The sequence below is a fragment of the Prionailurus bengalensis genome, chromosome B1, assembly GCF_016509475.1.
Source record: "Prionailurus bengalensis isolate Pbe53 chromosome B1, Fcat_Pben_1.1_paternal_pri, whole genome shotgun sequence".
NCBI lineage: Eukaryota > Metazoa > Chordata > Mammalia > Carnivora > Felidae > Prionailurus > Prionailurus bengalensis.
This window is the reverse complement of record NC_057344.1, coordinates 16,159,536-16,183,627: the sequence shown is the minus strand read 5'-3', so window position 1 is coordinate 16,183,627 and position 24,092 is coordinate 16,159,536. Positions and strand designations below refer to the sequence as shown.

Genomic DNA, 24,092 nt, shown 5'->3' with positions numbered 1-24,092 from the left:
GTGGGGGAGGGGCAGAGAGAGAAGGAGACAGAATCTGAAGCAGGCTCCAGGCTCTGAGCTGTCAGCACAGAGCCCGATGCAGGGCTAGAACTCACAAACTGTGAGATCATGACCTGAGCCAAAGTCAGATGCTTAACCAACTGAGTCACCCAGGCGCCCCTGACGTTAACTTATTTTAACAACGACCCATACTTCTGATTCAACGACTATATTTGAATATAGCCTTTACTAAGAATTTGGCAACATCCACTATTTAAAATCTCAGGACTTCTAGCTACCATATATAGGCAAAAAGTGTTTCACAAGGCAAAGTTCAATGCCTCCAAAAAGAGCTTTGGGGGTCCATGGTTTGAGTAACTTAACTATACTCTGCATATGTAGAGGGCCCAGCAAAGGAAAAATATACAGTGGTTGCTACTAAGGATCATGTATCTTTGGCCTTATTCTCTAAAAACAGACTGAAGATAAATAATAAAGCATTCAGAGGAACTTAGGAGAAGGTCTTTAGGACCTCAGAGTAGGCAAAGATTTCCTAACAAGCAGAAAGGCAAAACCACAAGAGAAAAAATTGGTATTTTGGACTAAATTAAAATTAAGAACTTCAGTTCATTAAAATAAGTCATTAAGAGAGCGAAAAGGCCATCCACAGAAAGGGAGAAGGTATCTGCAACATAAATGGTTTGATAAGATTTATGTCCAGATCACATGCAGAACTCCCACAAAGTGGTAGGGAAAAGACAGGAGACAGGACAGAAAAGCAGACTCGACTTGGCCAGACCCTTCACGAAAGAAACTATCCAAATGGCCAAAGACATACAGACTGGTGGTTCATATCATTAGCTGTCAGGGAAATGCAAATTACAACCACAACAAGATACTACCACACACCCACCAGGATGATTAAAAAGAACAAAGCAGGGCCCCTGAATGGCTCAGTCAATTGAGTGTCCACATTGGCTCAGGTTGTGATCTCATGGCCGTGATCTCGCAGTCAGTCATGAGATCGGGCTACGCGCTGAGGGTGGAGCCTGCTTGGGATTCTCTACGACCCTCCCCCACTTGCATGCGCGCACATGTGCGCGTTTTTCAAAATAAATAAATAAGCATTTTTTTTCTTTAAAGAACACGGCAGAGAGTCAGTGGCAAGGGCGATGGCGAGCAATCAGAACCCTTACATTCTGGGGTGACAGTGTAAAAACTGCTACAACGACTTCATAAAACTAAGAAACTCAGACCCGTAGGTATTACACGACATATATTCACCAAAAGACAAGTACTAGAAGTTTCTAGAAGCCCTCTTCATAAATGGCCTCAACCGGAAACCATGCAGATGCTTGTCAAAAACAGAATGAAGAGAGTACAATACGTTCGCACAGTGGGAAATCTACACAATAGTGAAAACGAACGATCCGCAGCCAGAACAGCACTGCGGGCCAGAGTCCCCCGAACACAGTGTCGAGTGAAAGAGGTCAGACACATAGGAGTCCATACTGCATGATTCCATTTATACAAAGTGCAAAAACAAGTGTATCTGGGCTGTCGGAAGTCAGGATCATCACAGCCCCCGGTCGGGGTCGGGGGCAATGACAGGAAGAAAGCCGGAGGCACTGGCAGTATCCTATCTCCCGGACTAGGTGCTAGTGCCTGCACGGTGTGCTCAGGGTGTGAAGGAGGACACAGTTGTACACGTGATTTCTGTACTGTACGTATTTTATATTTTTTATATTTTGTGTGTGTAGTATACTTTCATGACAAACAAATAAGCCAACCAAAGATATTTTGAGGATCTGGCATGACCAGCGAGCACAGGAAGCTAATGAGCAAGATCTTAGAATAATGACAGTTTAACCCCAAAATAACTAATTTTTCCTCTTGGATCCAAAACATTTCAGTTGCTTACCTGTAAAAACTTATTTAATTGATTCTTTGACTTTTCCATAAACTTGTGATCTATAGATTTGAAAGGCAGCTTGCTAAGAGAAGGCAACTGGACTTTTTTTAAAGAAGGGAAACACTGTGGAAGAAAACATTAAATGTTAGCATCTCAGTCATATTTATATCTTGGGGGGGGTAGTTTAGATTTATAATTAGAACAAACCAAGTATCTTCTTCCTGTTCTCGTTCCTCTTGAGATTTAAGACCTTGAAAACCCGCCTGTTCTAATCCGGCTCCAAGGAATGAGGAGGAGCAGGACATTTGATGAAAAAAGTCTAAAGCGCACCCGTAGGCCCATGAAGGCCTGGAAGCCGGGCAGCCCTGAGGCCAGGCCAATCGGGTGGATTTGTGCAACACGAAGCAGCCCAATGCTCTAGGCGGGCACACCCGGCTCACAGACGGTTTTTCTGTTAGGATGTGCTTTGTTTACAACATCTCCACATGTGGACAAGTTATCAAAGCTGACAAAAGAATACAACGGAAAGAAAGAGTAACTGGGCTTGTAGCTTTCTTACCGCCTTTCACAATGTAACCATATTAATAATAATACTGCATATTAATAAATAATAAAACTCCCCTTTGTGGATGAAGGCCTACATTCTGCCAGACACTGTGCTAGAAGCATGGCGTGTGTACCAACAGCTCTAAGAGTTGGCAATGACTATTCATTCCTGTTCTACATAGGATACAACTGACGATCAGGATTAAAACCCAGATCCATCTGACCACACAGTCTGTGTTCTTTGTGCCAATTTCCAAACTCTCCAGACTCTGCCCCCATTTCCAAACGCTGGCCTTCATGAAGGCACTGGGGCCATCTGAATGTGCTTAATGAAACCAGCTGGCATCGACAAGTCAGGGAGCACAGAGTCTGCCTGCCACAGCCTTCGGTGCTGCTGACCCTTGGCGCACAGAAGGGGCACGGGAGCACCCACTGGCCTGGCCGTAGCAGGAGAAGGCGTGGGACAAGTCAGTCAGAGCAAGTGCGTGCAAGTGCTTCGGGTGCCGGGAAAGGGAAAACTGGCCCTTCCCTCGCAGCCCACTAAAGGACCAGCAGTACAACGGCACGTGCCCAAGGCTGTACATAAACCAGGGCTCCGACTCAGGGAACAGTCGTAGAGAAACGAAACAGGCAGTGAGCGTCAGAAGGGAAGACTGCACTTCCCTGGGGACCCGAAAAGGTGCTTCCTGTCCCAACTGTCAACAGAAAGCATTCACATGCAAAAACATGACAACTCACACGATGCTAATTTCTAAGGGTGAGAAAAGAACCCAGTGATCAGCTAAAGAGAGGAGAAAAATGACGGACATGGAATTTTATAAGGCTTATTTCCTCTAAGTCTTTGATCTACTTGTTTCTGTTTTCTAAGAATATTTTCCACATACATTTTATTTCAAAACCTCCTCTCAATTCCTTTTTCTCCTTCTGTTTTCGTCAGCTACTAGACTGATCCTAAACTTGGCTTCACAATGGTTTGTCACAGGGCAAACAACACATTTTTCTGCAGTGTCAATTGTACTCGACAATTTTGGCAAAAATTTAATCTTCTATCGAGACGGCAGTTTGCTTTCCACACTACCAGGGTGACCACAGTCCACTGGAGAAGTACCACAGTCGGACACTTGGTTGTGATTTTTAAAAGCATTTGAAGAAGTTATAGAGGATGCGTGCAGGGAAAGCAGAGCGGGAAGTGACCAAAGCCACATGATGTCAGTGGTTCGGTCATCTGTCCATGCCAGATGCATCGTGGAGAAGGCGATCGGAACGGCAAGGCAAAAACCAGCCAAAGTGAGAGTGGCCAGGCTTGTTTGGGATCCCTATTGATTAAAGTATTTTAATAAGGGAAAAGTCAATTTTTCCATGATGCTCTTTAGCAACACACTGTTGGGGATATCGTGCTTCTCAAAGCTCCACTGTCCCACGCACAAAGCAGGTAAAACATGAACTGGCCGAGATCGTTTTCAAAGTTGGACAAGTCACAGATCCAGTGACGGGAAAACCCTGTGCAGGAACTCCCTACCTGGAAAGCTGGGTCAGTCTGGAACCCACCCACCCAACCAGAACTCTGGAAGAAATGAATAGCTCTTCAGCAGAGTAAAGGGGGACTGGAGGAAGGAGTCAAAGGGAAAGATATCTAAGTTGGCTTTATGGAAAAAAATTTTTCTAAGTGTCGTTACAAACTGTCCAATTTCTCTTCTGGTATTTATGGAACAGGTAAAGTAAATAAGTAAAGGCCTTGTTAAAATTTTTCATAAAAGTTTAAGGTCACGCTTTAAATTTCCTTTTCATTAGACATATTTTCTCTTACAGTAAGTACGCCTAGTAATCCCCATTGTTTTGTAAGCTCACTATTTTAGAAGGTTTTTTTTTTTTTTCATTTGCCAAAGGAATCTTGAATTTACCTTAGAATCTTTGGGGAGGAAAAAACCTTTTGATATCATAAAACGGATTCACATTAAGTGGATATTTATTTTTGGTGGTACATATTCAAAATTAATTTAAACTTTTTCTCTGATTTAACCAATTATGAATGGAAATAACAGTCTGATTGAGGTCAGTCTGTATCAGATTAAAGTCTGTATTAATAAGAAAGCTGACATAAAGAAAATAAAACTTGAAAAATCGAAAAGATAAATAAATAAAGGCACTTGAAGAAGTTATAGTATTCACAAGATAGTGATTAAAAAGGTTTAAAAAAATCCCCTCAGGAGAAAAGGTTATAGGAAATAGACATATTTCATTTGCGGAAGAGGAGTCTGATAGGTGACCACAGGATTTTACCAAGATTTAGTTCATTCCAAGCCAGAGAACAATAAACAGAAACAAAAGTAGACGTGACTGAAAAGCTTTTCAGTTGCTGGGGAAGAGGGCAGTCACCTCCAGGAGGGGGAGAGTTAGAGAAGACGCAGTTTCTGAGAAAGATGGAAGAACAAGGAATGGAAAGTAAGATGACCCGGATTCCAATCCTGGTTTGGCCACTATGTACACGTCCTACGATAAATTGACCAAACTCTCCGGGGTCAGTTCCTCTCACCTTAAAATAAAAGAAGTGACCTAGATTAGAAGCTTTCTAACGTTTCTAACTAAAACTCACAGTAGGAAGTACATGCCACGTTGCAGCCTGCATACGTATAAATGCATATCCACACAGATAATATAATCCACACGTAAAGCTGAGAAGTTCTATGAAACAGTGTTCATTACTACCACTGCTACCACCACCGACACGATAACGTTTATTATGCGAAACACTCTCTTCTAAATGCTTTGGATAAACGTATTCTCTTAATTCTCACAAATCTGTGAGATGGGAGAGGTAGATGCTATGGATATTCGTATTCTACTGATGAGGAAGAAGAGGGACAGAGAGACGGAGTGACAAGTCCCAGGTCATATAGCTACTGAACAGTATAGCCACAGTCCAAACTCAAGCAGTCTTGCTCCTGAGTCTATGCTTTCAACCACGACACTGCATGACTCCCTTACTTTTTGTGCTGAAATCCAATATATTCTATGCTCTGTCCACTGCTGCAATCAATAACTGATTTCACTTCCCACTAATGGGTCACAACTGGCAGCCTCAAAACCGGGGGCCCTAGATGACCCCTAGCTCTCTTTCAGCTCTGGGGTTCTCTGAGGCTTAGTGGAGATCAGACAGTTCTCTGTCCTGAAGGATTTACTCTAAACCATCTGAGCTATGAGTTATTTTCCAAATGTCGGACTGAAAAAGCCACTTTGCCAGTATCCATAGCGAAGGGAGAAAGGTTAATGATCAGTTTCCTTATATGTAAAAAATTGAAATGAGCTCTTAAATATCTTCTTGCTTGTAATTCTAAACCTTGTATTCATGAGTATTCATACCTCACTAAGTTTCCGGTGTAAATTCTGAAACTCACTGAGCCTTCTAGGGACGGTCCAGTTCTTAGTTTCAACTCCGCCAACTTCTTGTAAGCTTACCATGACAAAGTAACAGGGCATTTGCTCACCATTCTCTTCTGTAACCTTGGAAAAAACAGACACCACAACAACAAAAAGCATGGTTAGCGGATGTGGTAGGCAAGATTTCCAAATACTCCCCAAGATTTCCCACCCCTTGGTGGCTACACCCTGCATCATCCCTGGAACTGTGAACATGGTGTCCATTCCTGCGATTAGGTTATGCTATATTTGACAGCTGACCTTAAAGAAGGGAGATTACCCGGATGGGTCTAACCTAATCATACAAGCCCCTGAAGAGCAGAGACACTCCCTGGGACGGTAGGAGGACAGGAAGTCAGAAAGACAGGAAGCGCAAGAAGGACTCGGCATGTGGTGCTGGCGTGAAGATGGAGAGGGGCAGGTGGAAAGGACGTGGCAGGGCCTCCGCTGACAGCCAGAGACGAGACCTCAGGTCTACAACCACATGGAACTGAATCCTGCCAACGACCTAACCGAGCTTGGAAGTGGCTTTTTCCTCAGAGTCTCCAGACAAGAACTCAGTCTGGCCAATACGCTGCCTTCAGCCTCGGGATACAATGAGTAGAGGACACCGTCATACGGTGCTGGACTTTCAACCTGCAGAATTGCGAGCCAATCAGTGGACACTGTTTTAAGCCATGAAACATGTGGTCATTTGTTACATATCAAAAGAAAATTAATATAGCAGACTTAACATCCTAAGTGTATTCCTTTGAAAAAACAAATTAACAGAAAGCAAAAAGGTGTAAGATATGCTAAAACCTGTCTCAGAAAAGGATAAAGCCTTCCCCAGTTTAATTTCTGGATTCAACAAACCATGATTTCAATTTTCATGAAATTTTACATTGAAAGATATAATTTCCTCTACCTCCCAACTTAGATAATTCACACACACACACACACACACACACACACACACACACACGATATCATAATTCAGAAATAGGCCATTATTATACTTAACATAAATAGATTAGAAACAAATACTGAATTTAGGCTTGAATTAGTATCATCAATCAAATTAGAGACAAAGAGTCAATAAGAATGGCAAAGGAAAGAGACACAAGACACACTGAGCACCCACGGAGCCCCGTGACGTAGGACCATTACCCCACTGTGAGGATGCAGGAGGTGAGGACACACACAGGGTCCCTGGACTGTCCTAGGATCACACAGCTAGTATGGGTGTCAGCCAGGATCAGAACTCAAGAGAATCTGGCGCGACGTAGATACATCTTCCACACATTCCCATGCAGGGCTGCCTTGCAAACTCCGGCGGTCAGGTGACCCTTCAGGGTCCATTGCCAGTATCTTTTCGGTGACCACGGTGCCACGGTGAGCTCCTGCAGCTCGCCGTAATGGGAGTGCTCACAAGTACCAAAGAGCCGGTGCAGCACCCAGTGAAGCACTCCTGTCGTGGGTGTGCTTTCAGAGCTGTTCTCGGAGAACATGAATTGCGTGCTATCCAATCTAGAGGTGACCTTAGGGTTGTGAGTCTTAAGCAACCCCCACCCCACCACCACAGAGAGCGTGTGAAGCCACCGGGCTGATGGGCAAGACGGAGAAGAACAAAGATAAAGTGTACAAACACGCCCTTACAAATCTAAGGAGTTAAGTATTTTCACAAGCCATTTGAAATAATAGTGGAACAAAACATTAACACTGTGTTCCTCATGATCTCGTTATTTGTGTGGACCTGACCTTCGTCTCCAGATTTCCACATGACTGATAGTAAACCAGGTGGGAACAAAGAAGTTGTCAACAGTGGAAAATGCTTATATGCATCACTCCTTGAAGAGAAATTCTTTTTACAGACAAAAGGGATACAGCATATTCTGGAAATTGATACCCATATCCCTCAAAGAATAGCAAAATATTTTCTAAGTCAAAGCAAAAAATATTCATTATTAAAGATCTTAGAGCAATTGAGATTTAAGTAATTGAAGTCAGCAGAATGGAACAATCAGAAACACTTAAAATTTTTAATTTTTCACCACCAAATTTCAAATAGTGCCCTTCCATTTTATTTCAACCCTCAATGGCAAAAGAAAATGGCAATTCAAGGACATTACCTGTCCCTATCTGAAAGGTGCTTACAATTCCAGTGAACAAGAACAACCTGAAATGGAGAGAGATCAGATCTATGCCAGGCAGCCCTAGTACAGCTCACAGTCAAGGGTAGTAAGACAGAGCGAGAACAGTGAGGAAAGAAGGGGGACAAATGCAGTCTGTAAGAGCAAACGTAACTTTTCTATCCTCAACCTTAATTCTGTAGGACAAAATCCTGTCTTATAAAATCATACTCATTTTTTAAATTTTTTAAAATGTTTTTATTTATTTTTGAGAGAGAGTGCAATTGGGGGAGGGACAGAGACAGAGGGGAACAGAAGATCTGAAGCAGGCTCTGCGCTGAGAGCAGCAAGCCTGATGCGGGGCTCCGAACTCACAAACTGCAAGATCATGACCTGAGCTGAAGTCAAAGCTTTGCTCAACTGACTGAGCCACCCAGGCACCCCGAAATCATATTCTTTTTTATTTTTTTTTTAATGTTTACTTATTTTTGAGAGAGAGACAGACAAGAGTGCAAGCGGGGAGGGGCAGAGAGAGAGGGAGACACAGAATCCAAAGCAGGCTCCAGGCTCTGAGCTGTCAGCACAGAGCTCGATGCAAGGCTTGAGCCCACAAACCATCAGATCATGACCTGAGCTGAAGTCGGATGCCCAACCGACTGAGCCACCCAGGTACCCCTCCAAAATCATACTCTTAAAGTAAACTTGGAGGAAAAGCAGTCAGACCTACCTCTCCACTGGTGATGGAGGCTTTCCACATTCCGAGGTTCTCACACCACCAATCTGTTCTTGCCATGTGCAGCTGTAGGTCCGTGCGTTCTTTCTCTATTAGAATTATTTCCTCCTTCAACTTGAAAACAATCTGCAAGAGGGAAAACAGCCTGAGAGTTACAAAAGCACTTAAAATGCCACACAATTCAGCAAAGTAGCAGGGTACAAAATCAACAGACAAAAATCAGCTGCATTTCTATACACTAACAACGGACAATCCAAAAAGGGAATTAAGAAAACAATTCCATTTACCATAGCATAAAAATAATAAAATATTTAGGAATTAACTTAAACAAGGAAGTGAAAGATTTCTACAATGAAAACTACCTAACACCGATGAAAGAAATTAAAGATGACAAATAAATGGAATGATATTCAATGTTCATGGATTAGAAGACTAAGCACTGCTAAGATGTCAATATGACTCAAAGTGATCTACAGATTCAACACAATCCTTATCACGATGCCAGTGATTTTTTTTCTGCAAAAATAGAAAAATCCATCATAAAGTTCACATGGAATCTCAAAGCAGACTGAATAGCCAAAACAATCTTGAAGAAGAACAAAAGTTAGAGGGCTCATACTTCCTGATTTCAACACTTACTACACAGCTACGCTAATCAAAACAGTATGGTACTGGCATAAAGACAGACATATAGACCAATGGAATAGAACAGATCAGCAAGAAATAAACCTTTGCATATATGGTCAAGTGATTTTTGACAAGGGTGCCAACCCCATTCAATGGGAAAAGGACAATATTCTCAACAAACAGTGCTGAGAAAACTGGATACCCACAAGCAAAACAATGAAGTTGGACACTTACCTAACACCATAAATAATAGACAACTCAAAATTCATCAAAGACCTAAATGTAAGAGCTAAAACTATAAATTCTTAGAAGAAAACACAGGGGGAAAGCTTTAGAACACTGAACTGGTAATAACTTCTTGGCTACGACACAAAAGGCACAGGCAGCAAAATATAGGAAAATGGGACTTCATAACAATTTAAAACTTTTGTGAAAAGAATACTATTGACACAGTAAAAAGGCAACCCGCAGAATTAGAGCAGATATTTAAAAATCACGTATCTGATAGGGTACTAACATCTAGAACATATAGAGAACTCTTAAAACTTAAAAACAAAAACCAGTCTGATTCAAAAACGGGCAAAGGACTTGAATAGACATTTCTCCAAAAACATTCTATAAATGGCCAAAAAGCACATGCAAAGATACTCAATGTAACTAATCATTAGTGAAATGCAAATCAAAACCACAATAAGATACTACCTCGCGCCCATTAGGATAGTTACTATAAAAAAAAAATGAAAAACAACAATTACTGGTGAGGAGATAGAGAAACTGGAAACCGTACACACTGTTGGTGAGAAGGTATAAAATGGTGCTGCCAATATGGAAACCAGTATGGAGATTCCTCTAAGAATTAAAGACAGAATTACTGTCCCAGCAATTATGACCCAGCAATTTCACTTCTGAGCACACGCTCCAAAGAATGTAAAGCAAGATCTCAAAAATGTATTTGTACCCACGTTCGTGGTAACATCATTCACAAAACTTAAAAGGCGGAAGCCAAACCAACATCCACTGATGGGTGAACGGATAAACCAAATGCTGTATGTACATGCAATGGAAAATTGTTCAGTCTTAAAAAGGAAGGAAATTCTCACACTCGGTATAATACGAACGAACCTTGAGACTTAGGCTAAGGGAAAGAAGCCAGTCACAAAAGGATGAATACAGTATGCCTCCATTCATGATGTATTTAAGAGTAGTTCAATTCATACGAGGTAGAAAGGAGAAGGGTAGTTTCCAGGGGGTTGGGGACGGGAGGATGGAAAGTGTTATTTAAGGGGCACAAAGTTTCAGTCTTGCCAGATGAAACAATTTCAGGAGATGGATGGTAGTGATGGTTGCATAACAATGTGAACGGACCGATGCCGAAGTGTATACTTGAAACGATTAAAATGGTAAATTCAGGTGACATCTATTTTGCCACACTTTAAAAAAGTAATTAAAAAAAAAAAGAGAAAGCATGCTCATCCTCCCCTTGGACCTCTTTCGTTAGAAAACCTATAGTTTGAGGGCAGAAGCTTTGCCTTAAAACTCTCCTGAACATGCCAGCTACGAGGACTCTTTCCTTTCTCAAAAAGCCTCCAGGAAGCACTCGCAGCCTAAACCTTGTCCTGCATTTTATTACCATCAGAGCTGTGACCACCCTGCTTCATTTTCCTGTGAGGATATTTTGGTTCCACAATCAGCATGTTTGCTCCCTCCTTAGGGAGGCTGGCAGCTCTATAGGTCACTGGTTCTCCACAGTGACCAGCAGAGCATCATGCATTTACTCGTCACTTATGTTGCCGAACACACCCTCAGAAAGTGCCAGAGGAGGTCAGTTTGGCAGACTGAAGAGCACCAGCCATACCTGCAACAGAGACATCTCCCTGTTGGGTCGCCGAAGACGCATAAACACAAAGCAAAAAGCCACGCCACTGCACGGGTTTGAGAAATGCCAGCTGGGGAGATGCTGTTTACATTTTTAAACTTTCCAATTCTGTTGGCTTTTAGCAAAACAATTTATTTCTTGTGTCATTCTGTGAGGTTCTCTAAATTGTGACTCACAGCATTTGAAAGAAAAATAAAAGTAAGGTGATTGTCCTTGAAAAGTTAATGTACTTCCAGAAATGGGTCTGGCACAAGGAAGTGCTTTGCCCTCTTCTGCAAAGGTACCACAGGCAAGCCAGGTAAGAGAGCACAGGGCTGCTCACCACGGATGACCGGAGAGAACCCCAAAGCACAGAAGACTGAAAACAAGTGCTTTTCTAACTCTATACTAGATGCAACAAAGTAACCATGGAGCGTACAAATACAATTTTTTGTTTTAAAGAAACAGTGATGCTTTGCAACATAAACTGAAAACTACTACTTATGAGATCAGAAAAATGGAAACTTTCAAAGACAACCTTGAAAGTGAAAGAGTTACCTTCTTGTCAGGTTTTGGTGCATTTTGAATAGAATTTAGAGCTTGCCTTTTATATTCAAGTTTCTCATTTAGTTCTCGTAGTTTGTTTACAGCAAAACTGGCTTGTTCATTAATTCGACTGGTGCCTTCATCTACAGCTTCCTCACCAGCCTCACCTCCTGGGTCCTGGGGGAAAAAGTCACGTGAACCACACTGTCTTATAACGATGGACTATTCAACAATGAGTACCTAGCATATAGGTTCTAGATCATTACAATACACTTAGCCAAAGTACTAGATTCCCCTAACACTTTGTGGTAGAAAGTTCAGAGGCAGGCTGCTTTTCCTCAGCAAAGTGACAAATCGAAGTTATTTGGAACCACAGTAACTGGTGTCGAGGAATACAATGAAAGAAAAAACATTTAATAGCCTGAAAAACAGGGCAGAGTGGGGGATGGATTCCACACCATTATTTCCCAAATGGTACACCCAAGGGAATCTGCATGGAACAAGAAAAGGCAACTGAGTTATCTGCCTAATTCAACCTGAGTGGTCTGTGCCTAATCTTGGACAAAGACACAGAGATGCGTATGGCTTCCTTTCGGGCTACTAAGAATATTCTAGAAAACTTATGCTAAGTACTTTTAAAATAAAATTTCCAGGGGCACCTGGCTGGCTCAGTTGCTTGAGCATCTGACTTCAGCTCAGGTCATAATCTTGTGGTTCGTGGGTTCGAGCCCTACCTCGGGCTTACTGCTGTCAGCACCGAGCCCACTTCGGATCCTCTGTCCCCCTCTTTCTGCTCCACCCCTGCCTGCACTCTCCCAAAAATAAATAAATATTAAGAATAAAATAAAAATAAATAAAATTTCCAAATTCCCACTAGTAAAAGTATATTCGGTACACACTTTGTTCAGTCCCTCCCCTGAAGATGTATTTCACAAATCAACAGGTAGATCATCTTATGAGTTAAATGGTTAAGATTTCAAAGTGCCTTCAGATTCATACAGAACTGCAGAACTTTGAAAAATCTGGATAGATTAGCAGCAGACAGCATATAAAACAGACCTGTCAGCAGCAACAGCATGTAGGACAATGGAAAGAAGTCCTGAGAATGATCTTTTGCTTTATTATTCTCCTTAACATTCTTCCAGAGTTTCCCTTCTAATTTTTATTAATTGAAATAAACGGTAAGAGAAAAAATTTTCTTCAAACAAGAATGAAGTATTAATAACCCTAGAAAACCAAGCTCTTTTTTTTAATTTTTGTGCGGTCTTTCAAACCCTTGTCCAGGAGTGCACTTATCATGACATAATTGTATACCTTATATACATCCAAACAGGTATTCTGTCTTTTCCCTATAACTTATGATGCTGCTTATTTTGAGGGCGTTAATTACTCTTCAAAATTAGAATTTTTGTGGCTGTATACCATCCTATGAATTGATGCTACCCTGAGGCGTGTTCCTACCGCTGCTCCTGCTCTGGGTTGACTCTGCTGGTTCGCCATCCCAGAGGTACTAAAACAAACTCCACAGTACATCACCTTTTCTACCATTTAGTTATTGCCTTAGGGTGAATTTCTAGAAGTGGGATTATTGCTACAAAGAGCAGAAGCGTTCAAAAGGTCAGTGATACATATTACCCTTGAGTCCTAGGTGAAGCTGGATAATTTTTCATATTTGCTTACTATTACCTTTCATATCAACTGTCAGTTCAAGACTTTATCCAATTCACCTATTGGGTGTTGATATTTTTAACTAATCTGCATAACCTCTTTTACAGCATTTACTTATTAGCCATTTTCATTTCTGAGGCAGAGAGAGAACACGGTTAAACTTACCGAAAAACATATAAAAAATAAAAAAATAAAGCAAACTGATCTTAAAAATACAATGGGTGAAGGGGAGTGGGACATAGAGGTTTTTGGTTATGGAATAAGTCTTCGGAATAAAAGGCACAACGTGGGGAATACCGTCAATGACATTGTACTAGCATTGTACGGTGACAGGTGGTACCACACTGATGGTGAGCACGACACAACATACGCAGACGGCGAATCGCCACGTTGTGCGCCTGAAACGAATGCGACATTGAATGCTACCGGCACCTAAATAAAAAAATACACTGTTTCCAATTAATGTCAACAGACAAACGATGCTTATTTATATTTTAGGGGTGAGGTTTGGGGAAATAAGTATCAGTATCCTTATCTGCACAGCTTTAACCAGGAAAACAATTTTTTCTTTGACATTCAAAAGTCTATCAGCCAAAAGAAAGTTCCGCCGAATGAAGAATTCTTCTTCTTGTGCAGGAACATCACCACCACAGTAGCTAGAAATAGTGTGCCATAGAGATGAAGTAAACAAACTTCAGTTCTAATAAATTGTATCTGATGGGGGAAAAAAGATGCAATGACTAAAGACTTTTAGCCCTGTTGGTGGTGGAAGACACAGAAAGTGTGAAGAACTAAATAACAAATCTTTAAAAAGTCTGAATGAGTGAATTTAACAACAGTTCAGAGACACCAACTTCTAATACCATCAAAAACAAGCACTTGATTCCTCAGAGTTTGAGATATAACCGGCAGAAAAAAATCCAAAATTAATGATTAGCTTTCTATGTAGGGTGACTGTAAATAAAACATTTTGTGTTTCTTTGTACCTTCACAAATCGTAAAGCCCTCTAAACCTTTAGTAGTAAATGAGAGACGGTAAATGAGAGTAGTAAATGAGAGATCTCCAAAATGATAGTACACTTAGGAGACTCAGACCCAAGTGAGGTGTGGCTGAGCAAGGTTTCTTTCAGAGAATCTTACTTACATCTGATTTTTTAAACTCCAAAATACTTCTTGTAACTGCCCCCACATCCTCTTCCTCTCCTCACTTACCCATCCTTTGTCTCTTCTCGGACTAGACTAAGTTCTACTGATTCTCTCATCTGGCCTACACCACCTTGCGGACTCTCTGATCTCGCTTTTCAGGAGCCACACACGGGGTGTGTCGCAGGTAGAGACAGGGCTGGGAGGTTGCAACACGAGGAAGTGGTGGTCAGTTGTTCAGAAGAACAAGGGAAGAGTGCACAAGTTCTACTTACGGTCCTGCATATTAAAAGATGAAGAGGTGCCCCAAATTTGCCTAAACAGTACGTGTCCGCCTGATCATATTCGAAGCTTAACCACTGAGAAGGAAGGAGAAAATTAAATGGGACTCACCATTTCATCCTTGCCGGAAATCAAGTGCGAGCCATGTTTTTCTTCCTCTTTTATCATCAATTTCTCATACAGGTCACTGACAATAAATGAAGGGTAATACCTATCCTTTAGGGTCTCATAAACATCGCCCTGGATTTTGCAGAACACTTCAATACCTTTATTTCCTACAAGACACTGCTGGATTTCTTTGTAGAGTGATTTTTCCACAGATATTTCTTTGCTTTCCACAAAGAAATTCTGGTAAATTTCACCAACTAATTGCGGGATTTCATTCTGAAAAGACAGGAAGATGAAAAACAAGAAAGGTAAGAAATATCATCTCTGACAAAAATATTTTTCTTCTGAATTCTCTCCATCTTAAAGCTGGAAGGAAGACATTGAAAACGGACACTGCTACTGGTACCAGTGGGGGTCTTTGGCGTGCGTGTGCACAGAGTCAAGGGGTAAGAGTCTGGCTCCTGAAAATGAATACTTTATGCTGAATAGTTAACGAATATAATTTCTACTAAATGCTGGCAGGGGAAAAGTGGGAACAGTTCTCGTCTTGAAACGGATTCCTTCTTGCAAATCTGAATTCCACAGCTCAGTTATCAGCTAAATTCAATTTGGCTTTAAAAAATCTAATATAAATAATTGGAAGTGCCATTTTTCACTCCAGAAGTCATTATTATGTAATTTAAGAAAACAAGAAAAATATTCTCCAGAATGATGATGTATTGCATTATAATCAAGCTTGTATTAGACAGCTTACTCTTAAACATCATACTAAGGTCACAGCCAGTCTGTTTCAGAAATGCAAACATCTCTTCTGATTAACATAACATTTATATTTCCTCTGAAAACATCTCATTAATTCCAGGAATGTTACACAAAGTCTTCAACAGGATTAAAAAATGAAGACAAACAACTCAATGAATATTGTGAATTTAACAAACATCTCAGAACTTTTACACCCAAATTAGTGTTGTTAGGTCAAAATAAAGCTATTTCATGAAGCTATATACTTTTATTGCACTGAAATCTTTTAAATTGTTTCCAGGAGTTTAGGAAAATTCTTTAGATTGCTCTTCACAATATTCCTTTGAGAGCAGCCAAAAGTCATTTGGAATCAAGTCTGATAAATAAAATACATAATAAAGTGGGCAACTGCAGTATCGGATAAAATGAGGTAACTTGTGACTTACAAAATAACAATAAAAGGCATTTCTAAGAAGATTTAAAAATACTGTGAGACTGAATTTAATTCCGAAACCAATGTAGTATGTGATTTATGATGTATTTTAATAGTATTGAGTTCTAGCAACACTCACATGAAGTGCAAAGTGCAATGTACCCAGTGACTTTTGTGTTTATTTTAATAAGCCTCTCAAAATACATGTAATATATATACTATACATATTGTCATGTATATTTATAGACACATATAAACATACATATTTCATATTCTTTAACTCTTAAAGGTACTGAGAACTTGCCAAGTGCAAAATACAATGCTTATTGGGGCTTTTCATCATTAAGAGGCATCTAGAACCAAAAATCTTCTTTTGTGGTTTTTTTTTTTTTAATGTTTATTTATTTTTAAGAGAGAGAGAGACACAAAGCGTGAGCAGGGAAGGGGCACAGAGAGAGGGAGACACAGAATCTGAAGCATGCTCCAGGCTCTGAGCCGTCAGCACAGAGCCCGACACGGGGCTTGAACCCATGAACCTGTGAGATCATGACCTGAGCCGAAGTCAGCCGCTTAACCAACTGAGCCACGCAGGCACACCCCCCACCCCCACCAACTTTTTAAAGGTTTTTGTGTTTCTTAATTCAGTCATATTTTAAATGAAACAAAAGAAGAACAGTAGTGTAAAATATGCACATGATATTAAAATAACAAGGTTATGAGACTGAGGTGTACATGACAAGATCAATTCATTGTACCAGTAATGTGGATGTATATAACTTTTTTTATAATGTGCTAAAAAAGCAAACCAAAAAAACTGCCTGAAAGTAAATTCAGTATTTTGGTACGTTTATGAATCTGTTTTTCCCTTGACCACACATTCAGAAGTATCTTTTTGTGAAAATAAAATATAATTTTATTTACCATTATGAGCTGGAACATAATTCCATTATTATATTTGGTTTTAAATAGTCTTTTAATGTATATTTATCTTACAGCTTCATTGAGAAACACAGACACACTGCCTAACATGCAAGTTTTCACCAGCTGATGATTAATATTTCTTTGAGCCTATATATACTACCTTGTTAGCACTCTTCAGATATTCCACCGACTCCCAAAAACTAATCAGAGCTCTCTTGTCCATCCTTTCCATGTACATTCGAAAGTGTTCTCGGTAGAACGTATTGGCCAAAATATCTTCAAACTGAAGAATCTATTAAGGAAATTTAAGGAAAAAAAATAAGGAAAACGTTAAAAACTTAAAAATAAAATTCTAAATATCAGTTTCCTTCAACTTTCAATGGATTGGTGTCTACATTCAAGAAAAAAAAAAGTCTCATTTTTTAAGGTCGTAGTCAACCTAATACAGTATTTCTCTCAACTTCCTAAATTTTAAATGGAAAAAGTTATTCAGTATTCAAAATGTACATATTCAATAAGTGCCAATTTTCTATTAATCATTCACTCATTCAGCAAAAGATTTATTTGGCATCTACTCTGTATCAGGCACATTTCTAGGAAATCAGACAAAAATCACGGCCCTATGGGATAAACTGCTAAAAGTAATAGATAACCATAATAGAAAAATTAAAGAGAAATATATAAAAGACCAGGAAGCTGGAGTCTAATAATTTGACATTTTTGCCTTCTATCCTTACACTTGGGATGAAAATTATTTTATATCTTGCTCCTTCACTTACAGTATCTATTCATTTAAGATATCTTTTGTAAGCATCATTTTAATTAGTTCATAATATTGCACTATATATCAAAATGACTCCTTGGTTTACTATTTTGTATGCTCACAGAAAAAGAAAAAACAAATCTGAAGATACAGTGGGCAAAATCTTGAGCACAGGCTGCCATAATAGAAGAAAGCAGATCACTTTCATAATAATTCATAACTCAATTAATTAGGAAAAATCCCTCAAATTAATTTAGAAGGAACTGAAGTCCCATATCCTTAGTTCTTAGTTAATTAAGAAAAAGACCTGTAAGTATATCTCAAATGCAATTAAAAGAAACACTTATGTTTTAAGATTCTTAACAATTTATATTGTGGCAGTGGGAAATTTTTTGGAAATGTGACCAGTAAGATCTTTCTAAAATCAAGTGCATATGATCAACACAGATTCAACTCTTCTACCAACAGTGAGTCCTCAATAGTTTCTGTAAACAGAAAGAGGCAGGCATTTTTCTAACAACTTCTGGTAACTCATTAAAGGAGACAGTCATCCCATGCTACAGACCCCTAACAATTGGAGTCCATAAATATTTCAGACTATTAGGATTTAGTTTACTAACTTTGGAAAATCATAGCATGTATCTTTATGGAAACCCTACCACTAAAGCACTGTGACATACAAATTCTAACTGTACATGGTCCATGGAGGTTTGTAGGAGCCCATATCAACTCGGGCCAGGGATAAACAGATCACTCAGAGAGCTATCGATTTTTAAAATAGGGAGAAGCCGAGCAGAAAGGGCATTCGACAAATTCTAAGAAAGTCTCCCCAGTATAATTTTCCTTCGATCAAAATGAATTCCAAATTAGATACAAATTCACATATTTGCAAAACCAAGTCCAAAACATCTTCTAAAATATTAGCCATTTTTAGACTTTTGTGTTTTATGAAATTCTATGTTCAGTTCCAAAAGTGCAAATATATACAAATAAATGACAGCAAATATATCTAAACCATAGTTCGATAGGTGACATATCTCTTAATTGGCCAATGGATTAACCAAGTTCTCTATCCATTTTTTTTTTTCCTCTCTTGAAAAAGAGAATTTCACTGTGTAACATCTACACTAATGGAATGGGTCTGGGTGGACAGGATGCATAGATAGTACACTTCAAAGTCAAATGTATTCACCTGAGATTAACTCAATCTCAATTAATTTGACATTAATTAATTTCAGTAAGTCTGAGATTTTTGTGTGGAAGTGAAAAGAGAAGGGTGGGTAGGTCAAAGTTGACACCACTACTAAAATAATCATTTTTTAAAAACTATTCGATGATATGGGGCATCTGGCCGAGGTGGCTGAGTCGGTTAAGCATCCAACTTCGGCTCAGGTCATGATCTCACCATTTGTGAGTTCAAGCCCCACGTCCAGCTCTGTGCTGATAGCTCATATCCTGGACCCTGCTTCAGATTCTGTGTCTCCCTCTTCTCTCTGCACCTTCCCAGCTCTCTCTCTCTCTCTCAAAAATAAACATTAAAACAAATTACAAAAAAAGTTAAAAACTATAGATGATATAACAATAATTAACATTTACTAAGGGCTTCCACACAGCAAACACTGTGCTCTTATTTGTTGGGTCAGCCTTTTTTTCTGTCCTAAGACCTCTGGTAATTCTGGGAGGAGAGCTACCACAGTCGATGGTCTCTAGGCTGGATCTGGTTTCATGATGCGTATTTTACAAACTTAGTTTTATGTTTTGTGTGGATTCCCTCTTACCCAGCTAGTTAATTTTTCTCCAGGAAAATTTCCACCAAGCACTCAAAAGTACCTCAGGGCCTTAGAGGAATAAATGTGTTCCTAAGCACCCAACATGTTACCAAGAGTGACATAGGATTCTCTAGTTACAAAATACTCATGAGAATAACTCCAGAAAACTAATGAGAATATGTAGAATTCGGATCTTGAGAATAATGTTTTATCCTAAAAGGAGAGGTTACAATTGGATTTTTCTTACATCTGTATCATCACTAAACATACCTCCTTAACAATCAATGCCAGTAATAACATTTATTGAGTGCTCTTATACTAAGTGGTGTACTTACCCTCCTATGTTCATTATTTAATGGTTGCCATCTATAGGGTATGCACAAACTATCCCAATTTTACAACTGGAGTACAAAAAAGCTAACTAACTTGCCCAAAATCAATCCCCAGTAGATACAGAATTGAGAGCCAGGCTTTCTGACTACAGCACAGCTTCTTAACCATAATAAAATAGTTCATCTCCTTAAGAGATTACCTGATTTATGTTTATAGCAAACTACAAATAGTATGGAAGTCAAGAAGGAAAGATGCATTTAGGAAAAATGCTCTATAAGAACTCCAACAGAAACAGAAAGTCAAGGAATCTTTTCATATTCAAGTGCAGAGTCCTGGGCTACACTCGGTAATGTTCTTGGTCTTGGATCAAATACATTGAGATAAAGACTGATCTTAGACGGTGGGTTGGAAGATAGTGGTGGAGTAGAAGGATCACAGGCTTGCCTCATCCCATGAACACAACTAGATAACCAATACCTGAATACCCCAGAAACTGACCTGCAGACTGGCAGAACAAACTCCACAACTTTATAAAGGTAGAGAAGAGGCCACATAGAAGAAAGCATGAAGTGCGGTGACAGACTTGGGAGAGAAATGGATCCTTGTGCTGCAGTGGGGAGGGAGCCAGGGTCACAGACAAGGGTGGGACACTGGGGAGCACAGGGGAAAATGGACTCCCACAGTAATTGGGTTAAAATGCACGAGGGGTCTAATTTTGTGACTTGTGGCAACCAACAGGGCTTAAAGCGTGAACTTCTTTCTAAAGGTCAGTGGACTTAGAGGTGCTTGGGTGGCTCAGTCGGTTGAGCGTCCAACTTCAGCTCAGGTCATAGTCTCAAAGTTCATGGGTTCGAGCCCCGTGTCCATTTCTGTGCTAACAAACAGCTCAGAGCCTAGAGCCTATTTCAGATTCTGTATCTCCCTCCCTCTCTCCCCTTCCCCTGCTCATGCTCTGCCTCTCTCTGTCTCTCAAAAATAAATAAATGTTAAAAAAAATTTTTTTAAATAAATAAATAAATGGAGGTCAGTGGACTTGGCTGGGATAGAGCCCAGAGGGCCCTGCACTGTTCTTGGAGAAAAGGCAAGCCAACAACTCAAGGACATACAGCATGGAAACAGCAATCTGAAGAGCACCTGGGGCACCAAGTAGGGAGGTTATTTACTCATTTTGGAGTGTATCCCAGAGAGGCAGCATTCATGGAGAGACCACTCTGGGAATGAAGGAACTGGCCATAGCCATCTCCCACCACCACTCTACATGCTACTAAACAATGAATGAGTCAACCAGGAAATCAAAGAAGAAATTTTAAAAATACATGGAAACAAATGAAAATGAGAACACAATGGCCCAAACCCCGAGATGCAGCAAAAGCAGTTTTAAAAGGGAAATTTATAGCCATACAGGGCTACCTCAAAAAAACAAGAAAAATCTAAAACAACCTGACCTTACACATAGAGGACCTAGAAAAAGAACAACAAAACCTAAAAACCAGCAGAAAGAAGGGAATAATAAAGATTAGAACAGAAATAAAGGATATAAAAACTAAAAAAAAAAATTAAAAAATAAACCCGCAATAGAACAGGCCAATAAAATCAGGATCTGGTTATTTGAAAAAACTCAATAAAACTGATAAACTTCTAGCCAGACTTATCAAGAAAAAAAGAGAGAGAAAGACTCAAATAAATAAAATAACAAATGAGAGAGGAAAAATAACAACCAACTCCACGGAAATACAAGTAATCACAAGGGAATATTATGAAAAAGTATGTGCCAACAAACTGGACAACCTAGAAGAAATGGATATACTCCTACAAACATATAAACTACCAAAACTGAAATAGGAAGAATTAGAAAATTTTTAAGACTGATAACCAGCAAAAAATTGAATCAGTAATCAAAAAACTCCCAACAAATTGAAGTCCAGGGCCAGATGGCTTCGCAGGTGAATACTACCAAACATTTAAAGTACAGCTAATATTTATTCTTCTCAAACTATTCCAAAGAATAGAAAAGGAAGGAAAACTTCCAAATTCATTCTAGGAGGCCAGCATTACTCTGATCCCAAAACCAAATAAAGACACCACTAAAAAAGGAGAACCACAGGCCAACATCCCTGATGAACACAGATGCAAAATTTCTTAACAAAATACTACCAAAATGAATCTAACAATACATTAAAAAAATCATTTTCCACAATCAAGTGGGATTTCTTCTCCTAGGCTACAAGAGTGGTTCAATATTCACAAATCAATCACTGTGATACATCACATCAGTAAGAGAAAGGTAAGAACCACATGATCATCCATTCATGATAAAAACCCTCAACCAAGTAGGTTTAGAGGGAACATATCTCAACATAATAAAGGCCACGTATGAAAAACTCACAGCTAACAACATCTTTAATGAGGAAAACCTCTCAGTTTTCCTAAGGTCACGAACAAGAAAAGGATGTCCACTCTCACCACTTTTATTCAACATAATACTGAAAGTCCTAGCCACAGCAATCAGGCAACAAAAAGAAATAAAGGGCATTCAAATCGGTAAGGAAGAAGTAAAAGTTTTACTATTTGCAGATGACATGATACCATACATAGAAAACTCAAAACACTCCATCAAAACACTGCTAGAACTAACAAATGAACTCAGTAAAGTCACAGGATACAAAATCAATGTACAGAAGTCTGTTGCATTTCTATACACCAATAATGAAGTAGCAGAAAGAGAAATAAAGAAAACAATCCCATTTACAATTGTACCCAAAATAAGATATCCAAGAATAAATCTAACCAAAGAGGTGAAAGACCTGTATTCTGAAAACTCTAACACACTGATGAAAGAAATTAAAGACAACCAAAAGAATGGAAAGACATTCCATACTCTTTGATTGGAAGAAAAACTATTATTAAAACGTCTATACTACCCAAAGCAATCTACACATTTAATGCAATCCCTATCAAAATACCAACAGCATTTTTCACAGAAATAGAAGAATCCTAAAATTTGTATGGAACCACAAAAAGGCCCTGAATAGCCAAAACAATCTTGAAATAGAAAAGCAAAGCTGGAGGCATCACAATTCCACACTTCAAGTTATATTACAATCAATGGACCAGAGTAGAAAACCCAGAAATGAACTCACAACTATGAGGTCAATTAATCTTTGACAAAGCAGGAAAGAATATCCAATGGAAAAAAGATGGTCTCTTCAAAAAATGGTGTTGGGAAAACCAGACACCAACATGCATAAGAAAGAACTGGACCAGTTTCTTACACCATACACAAAAGTAAATTCAAAATGGATAAAAGACCTAAATATGAGGCCTGTAATCATAAAAATCCTGGAAGAGAACACAGGCTGTAACTTCTTTGACACAACCTGCAGCAACTTCTTTCTAGAGACGTCTCCTCAAGCAAGGGAAACAAAAACAAACTACTGGTACTGCATCACAATAAAAAGCTTCTGCAAAGGAAACAAGCAACAAAACCAAAAGGCAGCCAACATAATAGAAGATATTTGCAAATGACATATAAGATAAAGGGTTAGTATCCAAAATATACGAAGAACTTCTCAAACTCAACTCCCAAAAAAACCAAATAATCCAATTAAAAAATGGACAGAAGACACGAAAAAATATTTCTCCCAAGACGATATCCAGATAGCCAACAGACACATAAAAAGATGCTCATCATATCTTACCATCAGGGAAATGCAAATCAAAACTACAATGAGGTAACACCTCACACCTGTCAGACTGGATAAAATCAGCAACAGAATAAACAACAGGTGTTGGTGAGGATGGGGGGGGGGGGGGGGGGGAAGGAACCCTCTTGCACTGTTGGTGGAAATACAAACCGGTGCAGCCACCGTGGAAAACAGTATGGAGGTTCCTCAGAACGTTAAAGACCTTATGATCTGACAACTGCACTACTGGGTATTTACCCAAAGAATACAAGAACACTCATTCAAAGGGATACATGCACCCCTAAGTTTATAGCGGCATTATTTATAGTAGCCAAGATTTGGAAGCAGCCCAAGTGTCCACTGATTGATGAATGGATAAATAAAAAGTGTGTGTGTGTGTGTGTGTGTACACACACACACACACACACACACACACACACTGGAATATTATTCAGCCATAAAAAGAATGAAATCTTGCCATTTGCAATGACATGGATGGAGCTAGACAGTATTATGCTAAGT

The 24,092-nt window shown here is 39.4% G+C and overlaps 1 protein-coding gene and 1 pseudogene across 2 annotated transcripts in view; one reads left to right on the top strand and one right to left on the bottom strand.

Moving 5' to 3' along the window:
* Window positions 1–24,092, bottom strand: part of SNX25 (sorting nexin 25) — a 131,991-nt gene that overhangs the window by 15,237 nt on the left and 92,662 nt on the right. The window contains exons 8-13 of one of the 2 annotated variants that reach the window (XM_043558660.1): window positions 17,183–17,314; window positions 14,931–15,203; window positions 11,739–11,903; window positions 8,693–8,824; window positions 5,798–5,938; window positions 1,901–2,014 (exon numbers count right to left, since the gene is read on the bottom strand). In XM_043558660.1, coding sequence (XP_043414595.1) covers window positions 1,901–2,014; window positions 5,798–5,938; window positions 8,693–8,824; window positions 11,739–11,903; window positions 14,931–15,203; window positions 17,183–17,314 — 957 coding nt within the window. Of the gene's footprint in view, window positions 1–1,900; window positions 2,015–5,797; window positions 5,939–8,692; window positions 8,825–11,738; window positions 11,904–12,826; window positions 14,109–14,930; window positions 15,204–17,182; window positions 17,315–24,092 lie in introns of those variants that run through there. The other variant, XM_043558671.1, reaches the window with a different exon arrangement.
* Window positions 3,644–4,034, top strand: LOC122470762 (annotated as a pseudogene).